The sequence below is a fragment of the Colossoma macropomum genome, unplaced genomic scaffold, assembly GCF_904425465.1.
Source record: "Colossoma macropomum unplaced genomic scaffold, Colossoma_macropomum, whole genome shotgun sequence".
Lineage (NCBI taxonomy): Eukaryota > Metazoa > Chordata > Actinopteri > Characiformes > Serrasalmidae > Colossoma > Colossoma macropomum.
Window position 1 is genome coordinate 2,780,105 of NW_023494789.1, and position 19,661 is coordinate 2,799,765.

At 42.0% G+C, this 19,661-nt stretch overlaps 2 protein-coding genes across 2 annotated transcripts in view; both read right to left on the reverse strand.

Annotated features, from left to right (window-relative positions):
* The window catches only part of si:dkey-44g17.6 (guanine nucleotide-binding protein G(I)/G(S)/G(O) subunit gamma-12), a 107,273-nt gene extending 100,520 nt beyond the window's left edge, over window positions 1–6,753 (reverse strand). Inside the window, exon 1 of the mRNA XM_036569779.1 lies at window positions 6,516–6,753. The gene's annotated coding sequence lies outside the window, so the exon portion shown is untranslated. The remainder of the gene's footprint in view (window positions 1–6,515) is intronic.
* Window positions 6,754–8,587: 1,834 nt separating this feature from the next.
* dr1 (down-regulator of transcription 1) lies at window positions 8,588–19,268 on the reverse strand. Its single transcript, XM_036569781.1, has 3 exons — window positions 18,495–19,268; window positions 12,857–13,020; window positions 8,588–9,150 (listed from the first exon to the last, which is right to left on the reverse strand). The coding sequence occupies exons 1-3, from the start codon at window positions 18,712–18,714 to the stop codon at window positions 8,995–8,997; spliced, it is 540 nt and encodes a 179-aa protein (XP_036425674.1). The 5' UTR covers window positions 18,715–19,268; the 3' UTR covers window positions 8,588–8,994.
* Window positions 19,269–19,661: the final 393 nt, after the last annotated feature.

Genomic DNA, 19,661 nt, shown 5'->3' on the forward strand with positions numbered 1-19,661 from the left:
AGTGCACAGATGAAGTCAATATGTCCTGGTAATTCTGTGTTTGTATGAACTCTGGACAGCAGAATCTGAAGGAAGTCAGTGTTATCCCAACACAACAGATGTCTTTGTAAACAGGCTAGTTGTCCTTAACAGCTCCAGCACTTCTATTCTGCGCACTTAGCTCCCTTTATAATTTATCACTCAGCTGGCACAAAGTTTTGGATCAGGAGTGACTGCATCAGTAAGCTTTTACCATTCATTATGTTTTTGGCACTAAGCACCAAAGATGACCTCGTCTCTTTAAATTCAGCTCCACCTCCTGGTTAGTATAACCACTTAATGTTAAGGTTCTCTTAATTAAAGTTTACTCCATTAGTTAATGTTATTTAAGCAATAGAACACAGAGGGAGTGTGTTATCGGAAAATAACTCCTCGAGTGTTCTACTGCTTTTATACAACAGTTAAATAAATAAAGTAATAAATTAATAAACTGGGCCGTGAACGCGGCGTTTAATATGTTTTAATGTTCGCAGTTCCTTCACCAAATTATAGTTCCTTAACGAGCAGCTTGTTGCTCCGTCAGAGTAACGAGCTCCGCCCACTCGCTGCACAGCCGGCAGTTCGTTCTCCAGCTCCTTACACTAAACTCCCCAACTGTCAGCATCACTGAGCAGATTTTCAGTCGGCAGCTGCGACAAGAACAGCTAAACAACCTGGAATCAGCCAGAAATGAACCCAATACCATTCGCCAAACGTGTAGTCTGATCTTCAGAGTCTGACCGAATCAGACTGAGCCATAAAACTGACGCAATATCAGGTTCAGCTCAGTTTTGTCAGTTTTTGCCAGATCAGTATTAATGTTGTTTTGTTCCAGCCAGTCTGTAAAGCATCTTACAGCCCATTTAGTTTGGCGAATGGTGTTGGGTTCATTTCTGGCTGATTCCAGGTTGTTCAGCTGTTCTTCTGTCTCAGCTGCCGACTGAAAAGCTGCTCAGTGGTGATGACAGTTTGGGAGTTTAGTGTCGTCTCATCTTCAGAGTCTGACCAAATCGGCTGTCGGTCAAATGTGATCTTAGAAGCGTCCATTTTCTGTTTGTGGCAAAGTAAGAAGTGAAAACGTTCAAATGGCTTGAGCGTCTCCTACAGCTGTCAGAGTCGTTGCTTAGCAACGGCGTCTCAGCGGAGTGATACGGTGTTTGTGATGTTATGGCGAAATGACAGCACAGTTAGAACACTTCTCAACCAATCAGCTTGCACGGCCGGAACTAACTGTTGTATAACAAAACATGAACGCCAGCATTATTAAACCATACGTACGACCCAAGTCAATAACACTTGCATTAACTGATGTATATGTAAAATTATGAACAGCTGCATTAGTTAACATAAACAGACCTCAGTTAAGGTGTGACAACATGATACCAAATGATGACAATCAACTGAATTCGAGTGACTCAGGTAATTTCAAATGAATAAGATTATGAGTTCATATTGCACATTGTGACATTTTAATCATGGATGAAATAGACAGTTTTTAATGCAGGTGTAGTTAACAAAAACAGAAAAAGCGCACAGTCTGATTTAACAGTACAGTTTTTTCACAATAAAAGTTGCTAAACAACAATAAAAAAAGCATAACAATTAAACTTGCACTATTAATTAACTTTCAAAGGGCTTAGAATAATAATAATAATAATACTTTTGGGGGTATATCGTTCTGCTCGTTAGTTTTTTTGTTGATGACGTACGTAATTCATTCATGTGACGTTACTGAGTAGGATGTGTTCATGAGGGTCATTTCAGGACGCCGGTTCGTCACATTAATGACAGATTTGAATCACTTACCTAAACGAGTGTGAACCATCGTGTCAGAGAGATCGGATTTGAGCACAAAATCAGATTTGAGCAACGAGGCTTGTGATGTGAACGCAGCAGAACTCTTCTCTGGTTCAATCTGCTTACATTACTCCTACTGTTACTATCATGGTGTTCAACATTCGAAGAAAAAAGGCAGCTCCAGTAAACCACAGACTCCAGCATGAAGACTGTACTATTTATAAAAGAGCCTCCATGACAGTCACTGACGAGGAATTCCAACAATTTTTCAAAATTTCTGCCTAATTAAATGGTTAAGATATAAACAGCCGTTCAGAGTGGTTTGATGTGAAGCGCAACTAGAGAAACTTACAGAGTCAGAACTGTTTACAGTGGTGGTGATAAGAACCAGATGTCCAAAGAGTTTAATGTCTCTAAGGCTACATCTCAGAAAGTTCCAGCATGAAATGGTTATGAATACTGTCTGATGCGTGAGACACTGACATATTCAACATATGAAACACAACTCAGAAGTCATGTGTGGGTTCACTGGTGGTTTCAGGCGTAACATTATGAGCACCACCTTGTTTCTGCGCTCATTGTCCATTTTATCAGCTCCACTTACTATATAGGTGCACTTTGTAGTTCTACAGTTACAGACTGTAGTCCATCTGTTTCTCTGATACTTTGTTAGCCCCCTTTTACCCTGTTCTTCAGTGGTCAGGACCCCCATGGACCCTCACAGAGCAGGTACTATTTGGCTGGTGGATCATTCTCAGCACTGCAGTAACACTGACGTGGTGGTGGTGTGTTAGTGTGTGTTGCGCTGGTCTGAGTGGATCAGACACAGCAGTGCCGCTGGAGTTTTTAAACACTGTGTCCACTCACTGTCCACCCTATTAAACACTCCTACCTTGTCAGTCCACCTTGTAGATGTAAAGTCAGAGACGATAGCTCATCTGCTGCTGCACAGTTTGTGTTGGTCATCCTCTAGTCCTTCACCAGTGATCACAGGGCGCTGCCCACAGGATGCTGTTGGCTGGATATTTTTGGTTGGTGGACTATTCTCAGTCCAGCAGTGACACTGAGGTGTTTAAAAACCTTATTAACACTGCTGTGTCTGATCCACTCAGACCAGCGCAACACACACTAACACGCCACCACCACATCAGTGTCACTGCAGTGGTATGAATGATTCACCACCTAAATAGCCTATTACCTGCTCTGTGGGGGTCCTGACCATTGAAGAACATGGTAACAAAGTATGCAGAGAAACAGATGGACTACAGTCTGTAACTGTAGACACAGTGAAACTATATGGTCAGTGGAGCTGATAAAATGGACAGTGAGTATAGAAACAGGGAGGTGGTTTAAATGTTTTGGCTGTACAGTCATCCCGGAGGGCAGGTTCGGACGGCCGAATGTACAACCTGGCATTTCGACTATGAGGTGACATAAAGAGCCAATGTTTCATAACTCAGTCAGAGTAAACTTTAGTGCAGCTCGTCTTTACAGTCCAACGCCGGCCTCACACCAAACGACTGTCGCAGGCAAATTTCCAACGTCGGAATAAAATCATGAGAGTCTTGCTAGAGTTGCGTTGCGCTCGCATCACCTCGTTTAGTGTGAGGAGGTCAGGATGACCATCTTAGGTCAGTCTTTTTCTCGTCTTGACGCTGCCACTAAATCAACTGTGCTTCATATTAACGTAAGTTTTAAGTCTTGGCTCATGCAAATAGCACAAGGGAGCGAGTGCGAAAACAGGCAAATCTGCTCCACTTCAATACAATAAATCATATTAATGTAAAATGAAAACTGGCTGTTTTAATAGTTCAGGTTCACTGAGTGTAACAGTGATGTAAGGAAATGCGCAGAGGACCTCAAGAATGGCTTTATGGACGAATCATCAATGTTTTTCTTTCTTCTAGTTATAGTGGTTTCTTATTTTGTTTGTTTGTTAGTTTTTTATAGTTTAGTTCATAACACCCGATCAACAATACCGGATCGCTGCATGTTTTGTTGATGTATAAACCTTTATGTCAAATTTAAAAAGTAACTGCAAATTTTACAGGTTAATTAAATAATTCTGGGTGATGATCTGCTAGAATGAACAGTCCTTTATACAACAGTTAGTTCCAGCCACGCAAGCTGATTGGTTGAGAAGCGTCTCTAACCGTGCTGTTGTTTCGCCATAACATCACGGCTTTTCCCACAAACACTGTATCACTCCGCTGAGGAGCTGTTGCTAAGCAACAACTTTGACGGCTGTAAGAGACGCTCAAGCCATCTGAACGTTTTCACTTCTTACTTTGCCACAAACAGAAAACGGACATCTTCTAAGATCACATTTGACCGACAGCCGATTTGGTCAGACTCTGAAGATGAGACGACACTAAATTCCCAAACTGTCATCACCACTGAGCAGCTTTTCAGTCGGCAGCTGTGACAGAAGAACAGCTGAACAACCTGGAATCAGCCAGAAATGAACCCAACACCATTCGCCAAACTAAATGGGCTGTAAGATGCTTTACAGACTGGCTGGAACAAAACAACATTAATACTGATCTGGCAAAAACTGACAAAACTGAGCTGAACTTGATATTGTGGCAGTTTTACTAAAAACCTGTGACACTGTCTTTAGATGTGAGAGGGCGTCAAACTTCAGTCCATTAAAAGTCTTTTCAAAGTAATTTCAAAGTCTTCTAGTTTACGGTTTGCAGAAGTGAAAGTAAGTGGAAATAAAGGGAGAACCTGACAAAAATAATTTACTTATCGCTGCTGTCGGAACGAAACCTCGTATCTCCAAAATGGTAAGGAGAAGGAAACAACCTTCTTTATTTTCAATGTAAATCAATGGAACCAGGCGTTTTTCCAAGAATTATGACAGAAACTGAAATGGAGATACAAGGTTTTGTTCCGACAACATTATTTATATACAGGTTATTTGGCAAATCATTCCTAAAATTCTACATACATACATACATACATACATACATACATACATACATACATACATACATACATACATACATACATCATCTAAACCGCTTATCCTTCTGGGTCATGGTGGGGTGCTGGAGCCTATGCCAGCTGTCATTGGGCGGAAGGCAGGATTCACCCTGGACAGGTCGCCAGTCCATCGCAGGGCAGACAGACATACACAGTCACACCTAGGGGCAATTTTAGCACGTCCAATCAGCCTGACTGCATGTTTTTGGACTGTGGGAGGAAACCGGAGTACCCGGAGGAAACCCACACAGACACGGGGAGAACAGGCAAACTCCACACAGAAAGGACCCTGGTCGCCCGGCTGGGAATCGAACCCAGGTCATTCTTGCTGTGAGGTGACAGCACTACCCACTGCACCACCGTGCCGCCCCGTATGTATGTATGTATATATATATATATATATATATATATAAAATATATATATAAATAAATATATATATAAATAAATAATATATATATATATATATATATATATATATATAATTATTATTTTAGAAATAATTTGCCAAATAATACAAGCCCTCACTTCACTGTTCTGTGAGTTCATTTCACCTCCACACTGACTACCGGAGAACGCATTTGCCTAAACCACAGTACAGCATTCTCTGACACTAAAAACGTGGCAAATTACAACACAAAACCTGTTACTTCCCTTTGGTGGAAAAAAACGGTGCCGATTTGCAATTATTTTAAATATGTGCAAATTCTAAACAGACAGACAGACACAGTAAATAGACGGTAATAAGACACATGAATGATAATGATAAATTACTTCATGAAATACAGAGCCTCATGTTTTGAGTCAAAACACAACCCTCACAACCACAACATTCACACATCACATCGTAAACTGACCGGTAAAGGTTAGAATTATGGCTGTGAGGTTTGGACCCCACAGTGTGCTGTTAGAAATAAAGGTTCTGTTCAGGTCCAAGTTTCGTTCATCAAGGTACAAACAGTGTAAATGTTCCCTCAAAGCTCCAACAGTGGTTTTAAGGTCTGATTGTGAACCTTAAATAAGTTTTTCCAGGTGAAAAGTTCGTATTTGTACCTTTTCATAACCGAATGTTTTAAACAGAACAGTAAAATAAAAGCCTGGAGACGAGACGGGGTGTGTGGAGTCAGTACAGCTTAGAACATATCATTTCAGTGGATTATGGTTCAGTTATGTTCCCTGAATAAAGGTACTGAGATGGACCCTTGAGGGTCCCACCCCAGTGACCAGAGGGGCACTGAGACAGGGACAGTTCAGGAGCCCTATTTCTGAGAGTGTGTGTTGTATGTGTGTTATTCAGTCTCTACTCTGAATTGTCCTTGTTATTCAGTAACTGCCTCGTTAAACTCAAACACTCAGACAAACAACACGCCCAACTGTTAAAGCCTGACAGCCACAGTGAGGCGAGATTCAGAGTCAGATTCGAATAAAAACGCTGAAGAAAAAAAAAAAGAAAAGCTGAATCTGAAAAATACAGACAAAATCTTAATGTTGTTAAGAGTTATATTGACATTTTAACAGTTAAAAATAAATAAATAAATATATAAATAAATAAAAATAAAAACAACCCCGTTACCAAAACATCATCAGACAACAGTGAACCTGTTCCAGCATTTGACCCCCAGGTGTGTCCAGATGAACCAGATTCACCCCCTTTTTACACTGTCTGGGCTCCGACATAGGACTACAGTGTAAAATCTGCCCCTGTGAGCCTCACCTGGAGGAGGAGACCAACACTCCGTACCGTCGACCCTCCGGAGGCTCTTCAGTAGTTTGTTGCCCTGTTTTCAGCTGAAATCCTCCGAGCGGCGCCGGGAGACTTCAAACGTCTCTAAACCTGATGTATTAAGTTTCGGTTTACGTTTAAATCTGAGCTGGAACAGATTAAACAGCAGACGCGACCTTTCACTGCTCTCAAACCCGAGTACACGGAATGCCGGGAACGCTGGAGGACTCACTGGGATGTGTAGTTTTTTAAAATAGCTCAGCTGCCCCCTACCGGCGGGCTAAAGGACTACACACGTACAAACAGTGAAGGCTCACACTTACCAGGTTTTTCTACAGGGCTATTTTTTGTTGCTATTTTAATGAAGTGAATGATGTTGAATTGGGGCTGACGACACTCTTAAAGATGGTTCTTCAAGGGTTCTTTAGCAAAGGAGATGGTTCTGTACAGAACCATGAACACCCAAAGAACCCTATGCATGGTGAAACGGTTCTTCAGATTGATGGAGAATGTGTTGTATATTTTAATGAAGTGAATGATGTTGAATTGGGGCTTATGACACTCTTAAAGATGGTTCTTCAAGGGTTCTTTAGTAAAGGAGATGGTTCGGTATAGAACCATGAACACCCACAGAACCCTTTGTATAGTGAAACAGATCTTCAGATTGATGGAGAATGTGTTGTATGTGGTTCTGTACAGAACCTTTTTGAAAAGGGTTCTATGGTTCTACAATCTTGTCCTCAGAGACAATAGCAGTGTATACACACACACACACACACACACACACACACGACATAACATTCTGACCACCTTGTTTCTGCGCTCATTGTCCATTTTATCAGCTCCACTTACTATATAGGTGCACTTTGTAGTTCTACAGTTACAGACTGTAGTCCATCTGTTTCTCTGATACTTTGTTAGCCCCCTTTTAGCCTGTTCTTCAGTTGTCAGGACCCCATGGACCCTCACAGAGCAGGTACTATTTGGGTGGCGGATCATTCTCAGCACTGCAGTGACACTGACGTTGTGCTGGTACAAGTGGATCAGACACAGCAGTGCTGCTGAGGTTTTAAACACTGTGTCCACTCTCTGTCCACTCTATTAGACACTCCTACCTTGTCAGTCCACCTTGTAGATGTAAAGTCAGAGACGATAGCTCATCTGCTGCTGCACAGTTTGTGTTGGTCATCCTCTAGTCCTTCATCAGTGGTCACAGGATGCTGCCCACAGGATGTTGGCTGAATATTTTTGGTTGGTGGACTATTCTCAGTCCAGCAGTGACACTGTGATGTCTAAAAACTCCAGCAGCACTGCTGTGTCTGATCCACTCCGACCAGCACAACACACACTAACACACCACCACCACGTCAGTGTTACTGCAGTGCTGAGAATGATCCACAGAGTGCTGCCAAACACTTGTATTCTGAGAACACGGCTAAGTTAAAAAAATAAACACATTCAAGGAGTTTTGACTATAAAACATGTTGACTTTTATTGCTTAGAGAATACAGCTTACAGCTTCTGCAAAGGCATGTGAACACGCACCTCAACTAAAACTTACCAGTCATCACGAGATAAGAATTAACCACGCATTCACAACTCAACTCCTAAACATTGCACCAGAAAAACAGATCTGCTCATACATCAAAACCCTTTACAACATGGGAGTCACCATTAATACGTGGACACGGTTCGCACCAGAGCAGGTCGTTCTGTAGAGAGTAAAACTGTCGGGAGAAAACTTCTTTAAGACGATCTGGTTTCAACTCTATCTTTGGTACTAAAGAGACAGATATTATTCTGTATTCGTTTTCATTTCAATACTGTTCTGAACACAGGCCAGAGAAAAGCTGTATCCTACATACGTTGTATTCTTAACCTCACTTGAACTAAAACGAAAAAGAAAAAACGTCCTACATTACAATTTTTTTCCCAAATCAGGACTCTGCCTAACGCAGAGCGAGACAGAAGAGCAACAAATCACTGTAAAAATCATTATTTTGCCAAAATAAGGGGGGAAAAAAGGAAAACATGAATTTATCTTTGAACTATTTTACATATGAGAGCAAGAAATCTGAAAGTCAACTAAAACAGAGGCCCTTGAGCTTAAACACTCACTCCCGCACTGATCCAGGAACAATTTAACGTAATGCATCTCATGCCACTAACACATTATAACGACTCAGTGTACCAAAATTACAATGCACATACAATATGGCGCTTTAAAAAAACGGTTGTTTTCAACTGTCTGAAAGAAGGAGGGGAGAAAAACGGAGTGGAAAAACCAAAATGAGTCTTTGAAAACTAAAAAAAAAGGGAAAAAAGACATCTAACTCTAGACATATCAAGGGGGCCAAAGTGACAGACCTCCCAGAGTATTATCTAAAAAGTCAATATGAATTTATACAGAAGGAGGAGAGAAAGAAAGAAAGAGAAATAAAGAGAGAAAAAAAAAAATCTGTCAGTGGGATCACATGTCGTCCTCTTCATCTTCATCCTGCGAGGATCCGGCTTGTTGAGCTGCGCTGGCTGAAGCTGCTGCCGCTGCGGCTAACTGGGCCTGCTGCGCCGCCTGCTGCATCTGCAGCCACTCCTGCTGCGCCAACTCAGCCTGCTGCTGCCGAGCCTGCAACACAAGCACAGCCAGTGGTGGATGAAGTACACAAACCATGTTCTTGAGTTAAAGCAGAGATACCCAAGGTAAAATATTACTCCAGTAAAAGTAGAAGTTCCTCCCTTTAGACCTCCACTTGAGTAAAAGTACAGAAGTATTTGCCTTCAAATGTACTTAAGTATCAAAAGTGAAAGTACTAAAAGATTAATTATGACTCTGATGTCCTTTTACTATTTTTGTAACAAGATTCGCTTTATTAACTCATTTTAGGTGAAAATACTCCAGTGTCTCTCTTGGTAAACCAGTCTTTTAATAGAATGTCATTAATTAGTGACGCTGATGTCTATTAAAATTATCATAAACACAAAACACTGAAGGCAAACAGTTTCCATCAGGTAGAACTGAGTGGCTCTGAAATCACTTTTTGCAAACAAGCAAAGTTTCAGTTTAAGATTTATTTGCAACTTAGTTACAAGTTTAAATTTAATAAAAACTTTAAACTCAGGTTCACAAATGAGTTTCCTTTACTAAACTGCATCTGTAGGTCTCTGTTCATAAACATAAACTAGCCAAAACTAATTTACCATAAAATGAAAGTGTTTGTATAAATTCAGAAAAAAAGACACGTCAGTCACAACTGCATATGAGTACATATTTCTATATTGTGGTCTATTTACACAAAGTTAGGTTAGTTCAACATTTATATTGAATAGACTCTCCCAAAATTTTACACTGCTGCACTGACGTTGAACCGTGTGCTGCACTGGGTCGGTATGACCAACAGGTCAAAACAAGCTCAAAACTAAGTGGGCGCTGTGCCCTGATTGGTGTTCTTGCTTCACACTTCTTTCGTTTTGACATGTTATGTTTTTATGCACACATAAACCAAAAGGAACGACAGATTTCTCATAATGTAGTGGAGTAAAAAGTGAGATATCTGACTTTGAAATGTAGTGGAGTGAAAGTAAAAAGTCACCCAAAATGGAAAAACTTCAGTAAAGTATAGATACACGAAAAAACTACTTAAGTACAGAAACAAATTACATTTACTTTGTTACTCTCCACCACTGAGCACAACACACTGCTAAGTACAGGTGGCAGGTAAGAGTGGTTGGTATGACAGTACAACAGGCCTGTGTCTGGCAACGGTTAACCGAGTTACCAGCTAACAGCCCCCAGTTACAGTAACAGCTCACACTGCCGTTCTTCCGTTTCAGAAACCTGCTGTTCATTTATTGATTTATTTCATGAAAACCATAAGACACTAGTGCTCCCACACAAGACCATAGCTGAACTTCTAAGCATGCTGGGTGACCTGATAACCTATATTATCACATTTACTGTACTTAACATAGAAGAGATTACTATGTAAACATGGCTGTCAGTACAACTTAGAAAATATCATTTCAGTGGATTATGGTACAGTTATGTTCCCTGACTAAACACACTGAGATGTGCCCTTGAGGGAAACGCCCCAGTGACAGTTTAGCACCTTTATTTGTGAGACTGTACTCACTACTTTTGAGCAGTCAGTACATGAGCAGTATGCTCTAGGCCACTGCGAACACAGGCATGGAGTCATTCTGTTAGACCGCAATACACTACAGGAAGCGTAGAGGCTGATGTGGCAAACACACAAAGCATGATGGCTTGATAAGTCAATCAACTGAATACCGAAGGACAGATTAATCACTTCTAGAAAAAACAGCCCTGTCACTGCGCTGGATCAAGGTTTACACCACTGTCCACATCCGAGGTTCTCAACTACAGCTCCAAAAAGACTCTATAGGCTGCTTATTTTCTTGCTACTACACCTCTGACATAGGCTGCCTTGAAATCATGTCGGAAACATTATATTACGATAACTGCACACACTAATGACTAGTGGGAAACTCAGATTTATCAATGAGCCCTGACTGAGTTGGGGGCATCAACCAAAAAAGTAATGGCAGCTGCTGACAGCTGCATGTCAACTGGGTGTATATTCAGCAGCCACACATGAGCAAAGCAGATTAAAGTCTTTTTCTTAGTGTCTTACTCTCATCCACATGCAAAAAAATCAACATCAGCAACGTCGCTATAGTGCAAGACTGAGAACTCCGGTTACTCTTTACATTGTGTGTAATTCGTGATGAATGGACCAACAGAAACGGTCCAAAATTACTTTACTTACTAACTTTAATTGTATGTTAAGTAGGTTTTTTTCCTTCTCCTGTAAAGTTCCCATTTTGGGGATACGAGGCTTTGTTCTGACAGCGATGATGTGCCGTGATGCTTCTAATCAGATAAAAACATCACTCATCTGATGTGCATCCTCGGCTCTTTCTTACGTTACGGTAATACAAATTAAACGCACTCTCTGAAGACAGACAAACTAAAGTAAGCAAAAAAAAAAAATCAATCCTAGCACGTTTTTTTTTGGTTTCTGACCAAAACAACTAGAATACGACGCATTTACGACCTCGCAAGCCGTAAGCTGGAACTTTCGAGGAGGACTTCGAAGGCAGCATTGAATAAAGCCAGGTGTACACTGTGCGATTTTAGCCCGTTTTGGTCGGAGCCGACTGAATTTCATGGTCGGGCCGAATTTCAGCTTCATCGGCCGTCGTTTGCCGTGCAGTGTGAGAGGAGAAACGATGATTAACTGCCCAAACGAGCTGCGATTTAACAGTTGGACGATCAGATGGATTTCTGATATGTCAGAAATTTTGGTCGCTTGTCTCACAGTGTGAGCAGCCTCACGAACCGATTTCTCAGAGTCGCACCCAAAACCACACACAGTCACAACCACCGCTCCGACACGGAGGCAAAAGGTCCAGATTTGCAGCACCAGCGTCCGTATATGACGACTTTGCTCCATTTGACTGAGAAGAACTGCGAGGTATAAATAATTACGGTGATGTTTTATCTTTGTAGAGCTGTCTGTCTGTCGACCGCCTGCTCTTCAGCTTCAGAGCACAGTGTGGCACAAGTTAGCTAAGCTGCTGTAGCAGTTTGTCAGTGGCTGAATCTGCCTTCTACACCAAAATAGTGCCCTGTTAGTCCAGTATGGAACTGTGCACACATGGCTGAATCTTAGAAGGCTATTTATTAGACATGTGATGATCTTTATGGGTGCAGGAGCAGCTATTTTAATATGTGGTGCACTATGTAGGGAGCAGGGAGCCGTTTGAGACTCAGCCAGTGTTTTGATCAGGACTCGGAGGCGCAGCGTGTTGTTTTGAATGAAACAGCTTTATTGCAGACAGAGAGTCTGTAGGGGCTGCGTTTCACGTGCAGTGTGAGCACCCATGTCATGTCAGGTCAGTCAGACCGAGTGTTTTCATACAGTGTGAGTGCATAAATCGCAGGCTTTGGATGAACACGAGGGGCGATTCAAACGTACAGTGTGAGTCACCAAAGAACAGGATTTCTAAAATCACACAGTATGTCTGGCTAAAGAGGTGCTTCCCCATTACCTGGTCGAGTTGGCGCTCAGCTGAGTTAAGTCAGGTGCAGGGAAAGCAGGACTGGAACTGAGAATAATTGGTCTACATACGGTGGATTATTTCTCCTCTTACTGAAACTATCAGCAGTTAGAATAGAGAAAAGATTCACAAAAATATGGTTGGTAATAGTGCCAAGATCTTTTCCAAGTTTGGAACAGCAAAAAGTTGTGCTGTTGCATTTTTACAGCGTGATCAATACCAACAGACGCAGCAACGTTTGTGATCTTTACCTTGGCGAATAATTCTTGCTGCTGACGGAGCAGCTCCTCCTCAGGGATGCCGAGGTTTTCCAGGCGTGAGCTGGCCTTCCTCCGCTTCAGTGCGACTGTTTTACATTCCTGTAAAACGTCCTTCACTTCCGCTATGTATGACCCAAAGCCGAGGCTTTCAAGTGCTGGGGAAAAAAAAACAAAAAAAAAAAAACAGAAAAACAATTTAATGAGATTCAAGAATATTCTGCACATGTTCGTCACGTCATAGTGAAAGTTTATACCGTTCAACATGGCGGAGCAGAAACTGTTCTGCAGAGGAGACGAAGTTTATGCTCTGATCTTTAAAAGACGGCGGTGGGACGGACGTCCAGCTTATGTGTCTCAGAACACGACGTCTTCCTCTCGGCCTTCTTTAATAAGGACGTGTGAAGGACGTTTTCCTGAGTTTGACATCATTTTAAAGCGATTAAAACACAAGCACTGCTCACTGCTGCTCATCTCACTCTGATCGGACTCACGTGATGCTGGTTGTCATGGTAACGTCTACACCAAGTGGTTCTACGCATCCACGTGATTTTGGATCAGATTACTTGTAGTGAGCATGTAAACGGAGATTTTCTATTAGAGTGTTGAGTAGAGTGAGACTAAACACCTCAGCCTTAATCTATAATCAGATTGTATACAGTCAGACTGGCAAAAATCTTTGCTTATAAACACAGACAATGACAGCTCTAACAGGTGTAGCTAAGCAGTGGTGTCTATTCAGTGGAAGCATCTTATTTAAGTTGCATATCGCTGTTGTTGAAGAAAACCTCCAAAACCTCCAAAATGGTAACTTCACAGGAGAAGAAAAAAACCTACTTTACTTTTAATGTAAGTCAATGGAACCAGATTTTTTTCCAAGTCATTTTGGGTCACTTCTTAGTCCATTCATCATGAAATTCAGACACAACGTAAAGAGCAACAGGTATTTTCAAATTATGTCAAAAACTGAAAAATGGAAATGAGGTTTTCTTCCTACAGCAGCGATATTTATCCTCCTTCTGCACGGTTACCTTCTAACACACGACACAGGGATTCATAACGACTGCAAATAAACCACAACGAATGGCTTTATAATCCTCGTCACTAAGCGCTGAGATTATGTAAAACTGAAAACACTCCGCTCGTCTTTATAGCTGGTCCAAAACGACCAGAGTCAGTGGTTATTTTGGCTGTGGAGAATCGCACTGGATAAAGTCATGAAGAGAGCTGGATCTCCCTGAATTTTCCAGATTGTAAAGGTTACAAAAATATACTAGATTACAAATAAAGTCCAACACTTTCTGCTAAATCTTCCCAGACTTGCCTTGGAACTACCTGTCCAGCAAAGCGCACTCCTCACTTCTGTGTGCTTCATTTATATTCGACCAAGGCTAGCAGCCAAGGACCCAGCAGAATACTACAGCATTAGAAGCTAAAAAGTACTGGGTTTATCCTCTAAATAATAAAAGACTATATTTATTATTTTTCCCTGTTAAGATTTATTTGATAGATTCATGTTACTAATCCAATTTTGCAACCCTCACCATCTCCAGTCTGCACCACTAACTGTAGCATGTGTGAAAAGCTGTCTAGCGCAAGAGACAAACCGCCCCTTACTTATTGCGCCACTAAGTCTGGTTCAGGTCCTCTTTTTGACCAAACAGGGACAAACTTTTCAAAATAAATCTAGAACCACACAACACATTATACTGCAGTTCTACACCGATCATCCTTGTTTCTACCCTCATTGTCCATTTTATCAGCTCCACTTTCTATATAGGTGCACTTTGTAGTTCTACAGTTACAGACTGTAGTCCATCTGTTTCTCTGATACTTTGTTAGCCCCCTTTTACCCTGTTCTTCAGTGGTCAGGACCCCCATGGACCCTCACAGAGCAGGTACTATTTGGGTGGTGGGTCATTCTCAGCACTGCAGTAACACTGACGTGGTGGTGGTGTGTTAGTGTGTGTTGTGCTGGTCTGAGTGGATCAGACACAGCAGTGCTGCTGGAGTTTTTAAACACCTCAGTGTCACTGCTGGACTGAGAATAGCCCACCAACCAAAAACGTCCAGCCAAGAGCGTCCTGTGGGCAGCGTCCTGTGACCACTGATGAAGGACTAGAGGATGACCAACACAAACTGTGCAGCAGCAGATGAGCTATCGTCTCGGACTTTACATCTACAAGGTGGACTGACAAGTTAGGAGTGTCAAATAGAGTGGAGAGTGAGTGGACACAGTGTTTAAAACTCCAGCAGCACTGCTGTGTCTGATCCGCTCGTACCAGCGCAACACACACTAACACACCACCACCATGTCAGTGTCACTGCAGTGCTGAGAATGATCCACCACCCAAATAGTACCTGCTCTATGAGGGTCCATGGGGGTCCTGACCACTGAAGAACAGGGTAAAAGGGGGCTAACAAAGTATCAGAGAAACAGATGGACTACAGTCTGTAACTGTAGAACTACAAAGAGCACCTATAGAGTAAGTGGAGCTGATAAAATGGACAATGAGCGTAGAAACAAGGAGGTGGTCATCATGTTATGCCTGATCTATGTACTGCTAGATTTTGCGATCTGTGTCTGACGTGTCTAATGCCTGAAGTATTCTGACCAAAATAAGGTTTATATGTCTTGTGTAACAGCAGTATTGCAAGATTGTGCAGCCTTACAAGTCACCTCATTTCAGTTTGCCACAGGAAGAAGCGAAGACCACAAAACACCTGTGAAAGACACTTTAAGGGAAGACGCTCTTCTCTTCTTGCACTGCATAAGCGAACAACTGCAAAAGCCCATCCAGATTTTGATGATTGTTTATACTGCAATCACTCATTTATGCACAGTTATTGGGTCTAATTAATGCACCGATTCATTTAAACACCCACAGAGATTCTGCAATATTAATAACACCAAATACTGTAACACAAATCAGCAGGCGTTATATTGTGCAGCCTTACTAGTCAAGACCACAAAGCATCTGCCAAAGCAACTCTGGGGGAAGACATCCTTCTTCCAGTCTTCTGCGAAATCTAAAATATGGTAGATGTGAATGAGGGCTGCAGGATTAGAACCTATACTATTGATCTCCACCACCTACAGTAACTCTGCGTCAGGGCTGCCCAAAGACGGCGCATGAGGATGTCATGTAACTGCATGAAATACACATATATTTTTATTTATTTTTTTTTTTTTTGTAAAAGCTCCACTCAAATTAACAGAACATGTGTTTTATGATCACACATATTGCTGTATGCTTACAATTTACTGCTGAAAGCCAAAAATCTTAGACGCTCTTTGTATTATTTTATAATAATAATATTTACAGAGCAGATCACTGAAGAGACGCCATCTGTTTATAGTTTATAGCCCAGATTTGTGGAAAAATGGGTCGACTTTCAGTAGAAAAAAAATTGTGAGTTGAGCTTCTTTTATTATAAGGGTTTAAAATTACATCACCCATCTATTTGACTGGAAAGAAGACAGTTACAGCTCTCATACAACCCCCACCTTTAGAATGTAGCTTATGAAAAATGAAAGTTATGGAGAACACGACGAAGTGCGTTTTGTAACCACCGGTGATCCCAAGGAGTGGAAAAGGTTAATTGCAACAGAGTGTAGACAGACAGCAGAACGCACAAAACACGGTTTAAATGGAAAGAATTTAATTTAGACTGACTTTTTAATTTACTTGATTAAGGGAAAACTGATATCGTTTTGTTATATTTTGGCTGCACATCCTTGGTTTTAAATTTTGACAGGAAAAAGATACTAGAGTTTTATTTATCTTTTGTATCAGCAGGAAGATTAATGAAAATAGTGAATTTTTATTTTTATTACTTTGTCATCATCGTTAGCAAATGCATAAAACAAACACACATTTAAAAGCTGAACAGCTACATAAGCGTTATTTGGAAATGTAGTGATTCATAATCTGAATAATCGATTATTCGTTTCAGTAATTCGACTATCAAATTAGTCGTTTGTTGCAGCCCTAATGGACATACAGTGTTGTGGCTCCAAAGACAGTCAGCCCACCACAAACACTGCACTGTTGCATCCCAAGATAAAGTTCTGCCACCCCGGTTTAGGTCCATCTACTGCTGACCCAAACCATCTACACTGACTTCAGATCCCAAAGTAGACCCACCTATAGTGAACCCAGGCCAACTAGACTTCAGGTCCAACCCGAATAAACCTTACCTGATCCATCTAAGTATTGCTTCAGCACAAGCTTGATGCAGAGAAGAACCCTCTGGTGCTCTACAGAACCCTTTTCAAAATGGCTCTATGTAGAACAATGTGTAACACATGATCCATCAATCTGAAGAACCATCTTTAAGTGCACAGATTAGCTGAAAGTGTTAGATTCGGGTTGGGGGTGAAACCTGCAGTAAGGCAGATGTCCAGAAGGAGAGCTGGTGACCACTGCCTGTGACCATCTGTTGTGGACCTAGGTCCATCTATCACCCACAAAGGATCCTGGTCCATCTGTTGCGGGTAACGCGCTACTAGGGCTGAAAGATCAATCATCGTTCTATCGCAATTTGAAAGAACGCAATTTCCAAATTGCAAGAGCTGCAATTCTTACAATACTTCGATAGTCTACTATCAACAACACTCTTAAAGATGGTTCTTCAAGGGTTCTGTGGTAAAGAAGAGGGTTCTGTATAGAACCATGAACACCAAAAGAACCCTATGCATGGTGAAACGGTTCTTCAGATTGGAGAATGTGTTGTATATTTTAATGAAGTCAATGATGTTGAATTGGGGCTGACGACACACTTAAACATGGTTCTTCAAGGGTTCTTTAGTAAAGAAGAGAGCTCTGTAGAGAACCATGAACACCAAAAGAACCCTACGCATAGTAAAATGGTTCTTCAGACTGATGGAGAATGTGTTGTATATGGTTCTGTATAGAACCTTTTTGAAAAGGGTTCTATTGTTCAACAATCTTGTCCTCAGAGACAATAGCAGAACCCTTTTTGGTGCTATGGGGGACCATATACAACACGTTCTGCTTCAATCTGAAGAACCACACGATTGCGTCGTTCTCCCTTTATACAGACAACAGAAGCCCAAGGCCTTTTTGAAAAGAAAAGGTTCTTGTATTTTTACAAGAACCCTTTCCGGTGCTACGTAGAACTATTTACACATTCTCTATCCGTCTGAAAAAACATTTCACAATGCAAAGAACCATTTAGTCATGCAAAGGGTTCTTTGAGTATTCATGGTTGTGCACAGAACCATTTTCTTTGCTAAAGAACCATTGAAGAACCATCTTTTTAAGTATCAGTGTTGATTCATTGCAAGTTTTAAGTGTGGAAATTGAACATAACCACATGGAGCTTGTGAACAGCTTTTAGACGAATCAGAAGCAACCAAACATCTGTGTGCTGTGACATCACAACCACGAATAACTGGCAGGCTAGAGCCAAATAAAGCGTGCGCTGGTCTTCTTAGCCAAAAAAGGCTTTTAATAGGAAACATCAGCAATTTAAATCGTGGTCAGAAATATCGCGATTAGATATTCCGCCAAAATCGTTCAGCCCTGCGTGCTACCAGCACCAGCGCCCTCAGTGAAGGCAATCCAAGTTACATGCATTAAAGCATTAATCCGTGCACGACCCTCACCGTTTATGACGTGCTCCGGGGAGATGGTCTTCTTCTCGGACTTGTTGCAGATTTCGTTGGCCTCGGAGGAGATGAGGTGGATGAACTCCGTGCAGCAGTTCACCACCAGCTCCCTGGCGTCGTTGGCCACCCGCACGTTGGGCAGCGTTTCCTTGATCATCTTATTGATCGCGGCCCTCGGGATGGTCAGGTCGTCATCGTTTCCGGACGAGGAGGCCATCCTATAGGATCTTTAGGTATATTATACACCACAGTTAGCGCGACAGAGGCCGCCCTGAGCTGCTCTCCACAGCTGGGCTCTCACGTTACCTCGGGTCAGAGAGCAAACGAGCCCGAAGGAGTCAGTAAAGCGAGCCAGCCGGCTCTACCTGCGCGACCGGCAGCCCCCGCTGCAGAGCCCGAGTGGAAGCGCTGGCTAACCAGGCGCTCCTACCAAAAACAGACGCAGGCGAAGGGACGCAGAGGTCGGGCTGTAGAGAAGAAGGGGGTATTCAGGGTCTGAGCACACGAGACGCGTCCGCCAGCTTTTGTCTGAGGCTGTGTGAGCGAGGCTCGGGGCTCAGTGAGCGGCATGAGCGCAGCACCAACTCAGCACAACCGCGGGCATCGCTCAGCGCAGCGCAGCGCAGCGCTCCGGGTCCTCCGAGCTCCAGAACACAGCGCCTCCGACGCGCTTAATTCATCACAGCCATGACTTTAATCCCCCCCGCGGTCAGACAACTCCCGGACTCGGTCCCACAATGAAGGCTAAAGGATATCCGACCGTCGCGCTGTCTCTTTTTCCCCCACCGCGCCGGGTGCGCCCCCTAGCGCGCCGGCGTTAGAAAGGCATGGGCTGTGTTCCCAATCGGTGACCATTGCTAGGGGTAGTGGTGCACTCGCGGAGCGCGAAAGCCATTTTGTATCGGAGTTCGTATGGAGGACCAGATTTGCCCAAATGAAAAATAAATAAAATTAAAAAATAAATGGCTCAGTAAATTAATCAATAAAAGAAATTACACACGTTTCCTTTTTCTGCAGTTATATATTTCTCAATTTATTTATTTCTGTAGTATTTATTTTTTTTATTAATGCCATTTTTGCATTTTTTCCATATCTATATTTTTAACAATTGTTCACTTTATTCATTGATTCACGTATTCATTTATTTATTTTATTAATTCATTT

Excerpts from the sequence above, each read along its gene's own strand:
- dr1 (XM_036569781.1), bottom strand. The coding sequence starts at position 18,714 with ATGGCCTCCTCGTCCGGAAACGATGACGACCTGACCATCCCGAGGGCC. Across the intron at positions 13,021-18,494 it reads CCCGGAGCACGTCATAAACG|CACTTGAAAGCCTCGGCTTT; the intron begins GTGAGGGTCGTG and ends TTTTTTCCCCAG. Across the intron at positions 9,151-12,856 it reads AGCAAGAATTATTCGCCAAG|GCTCGGCAGCAGCAGGCTGA; the intron begins GTAAAGATCACA and ends CTTGTGTTGCAG.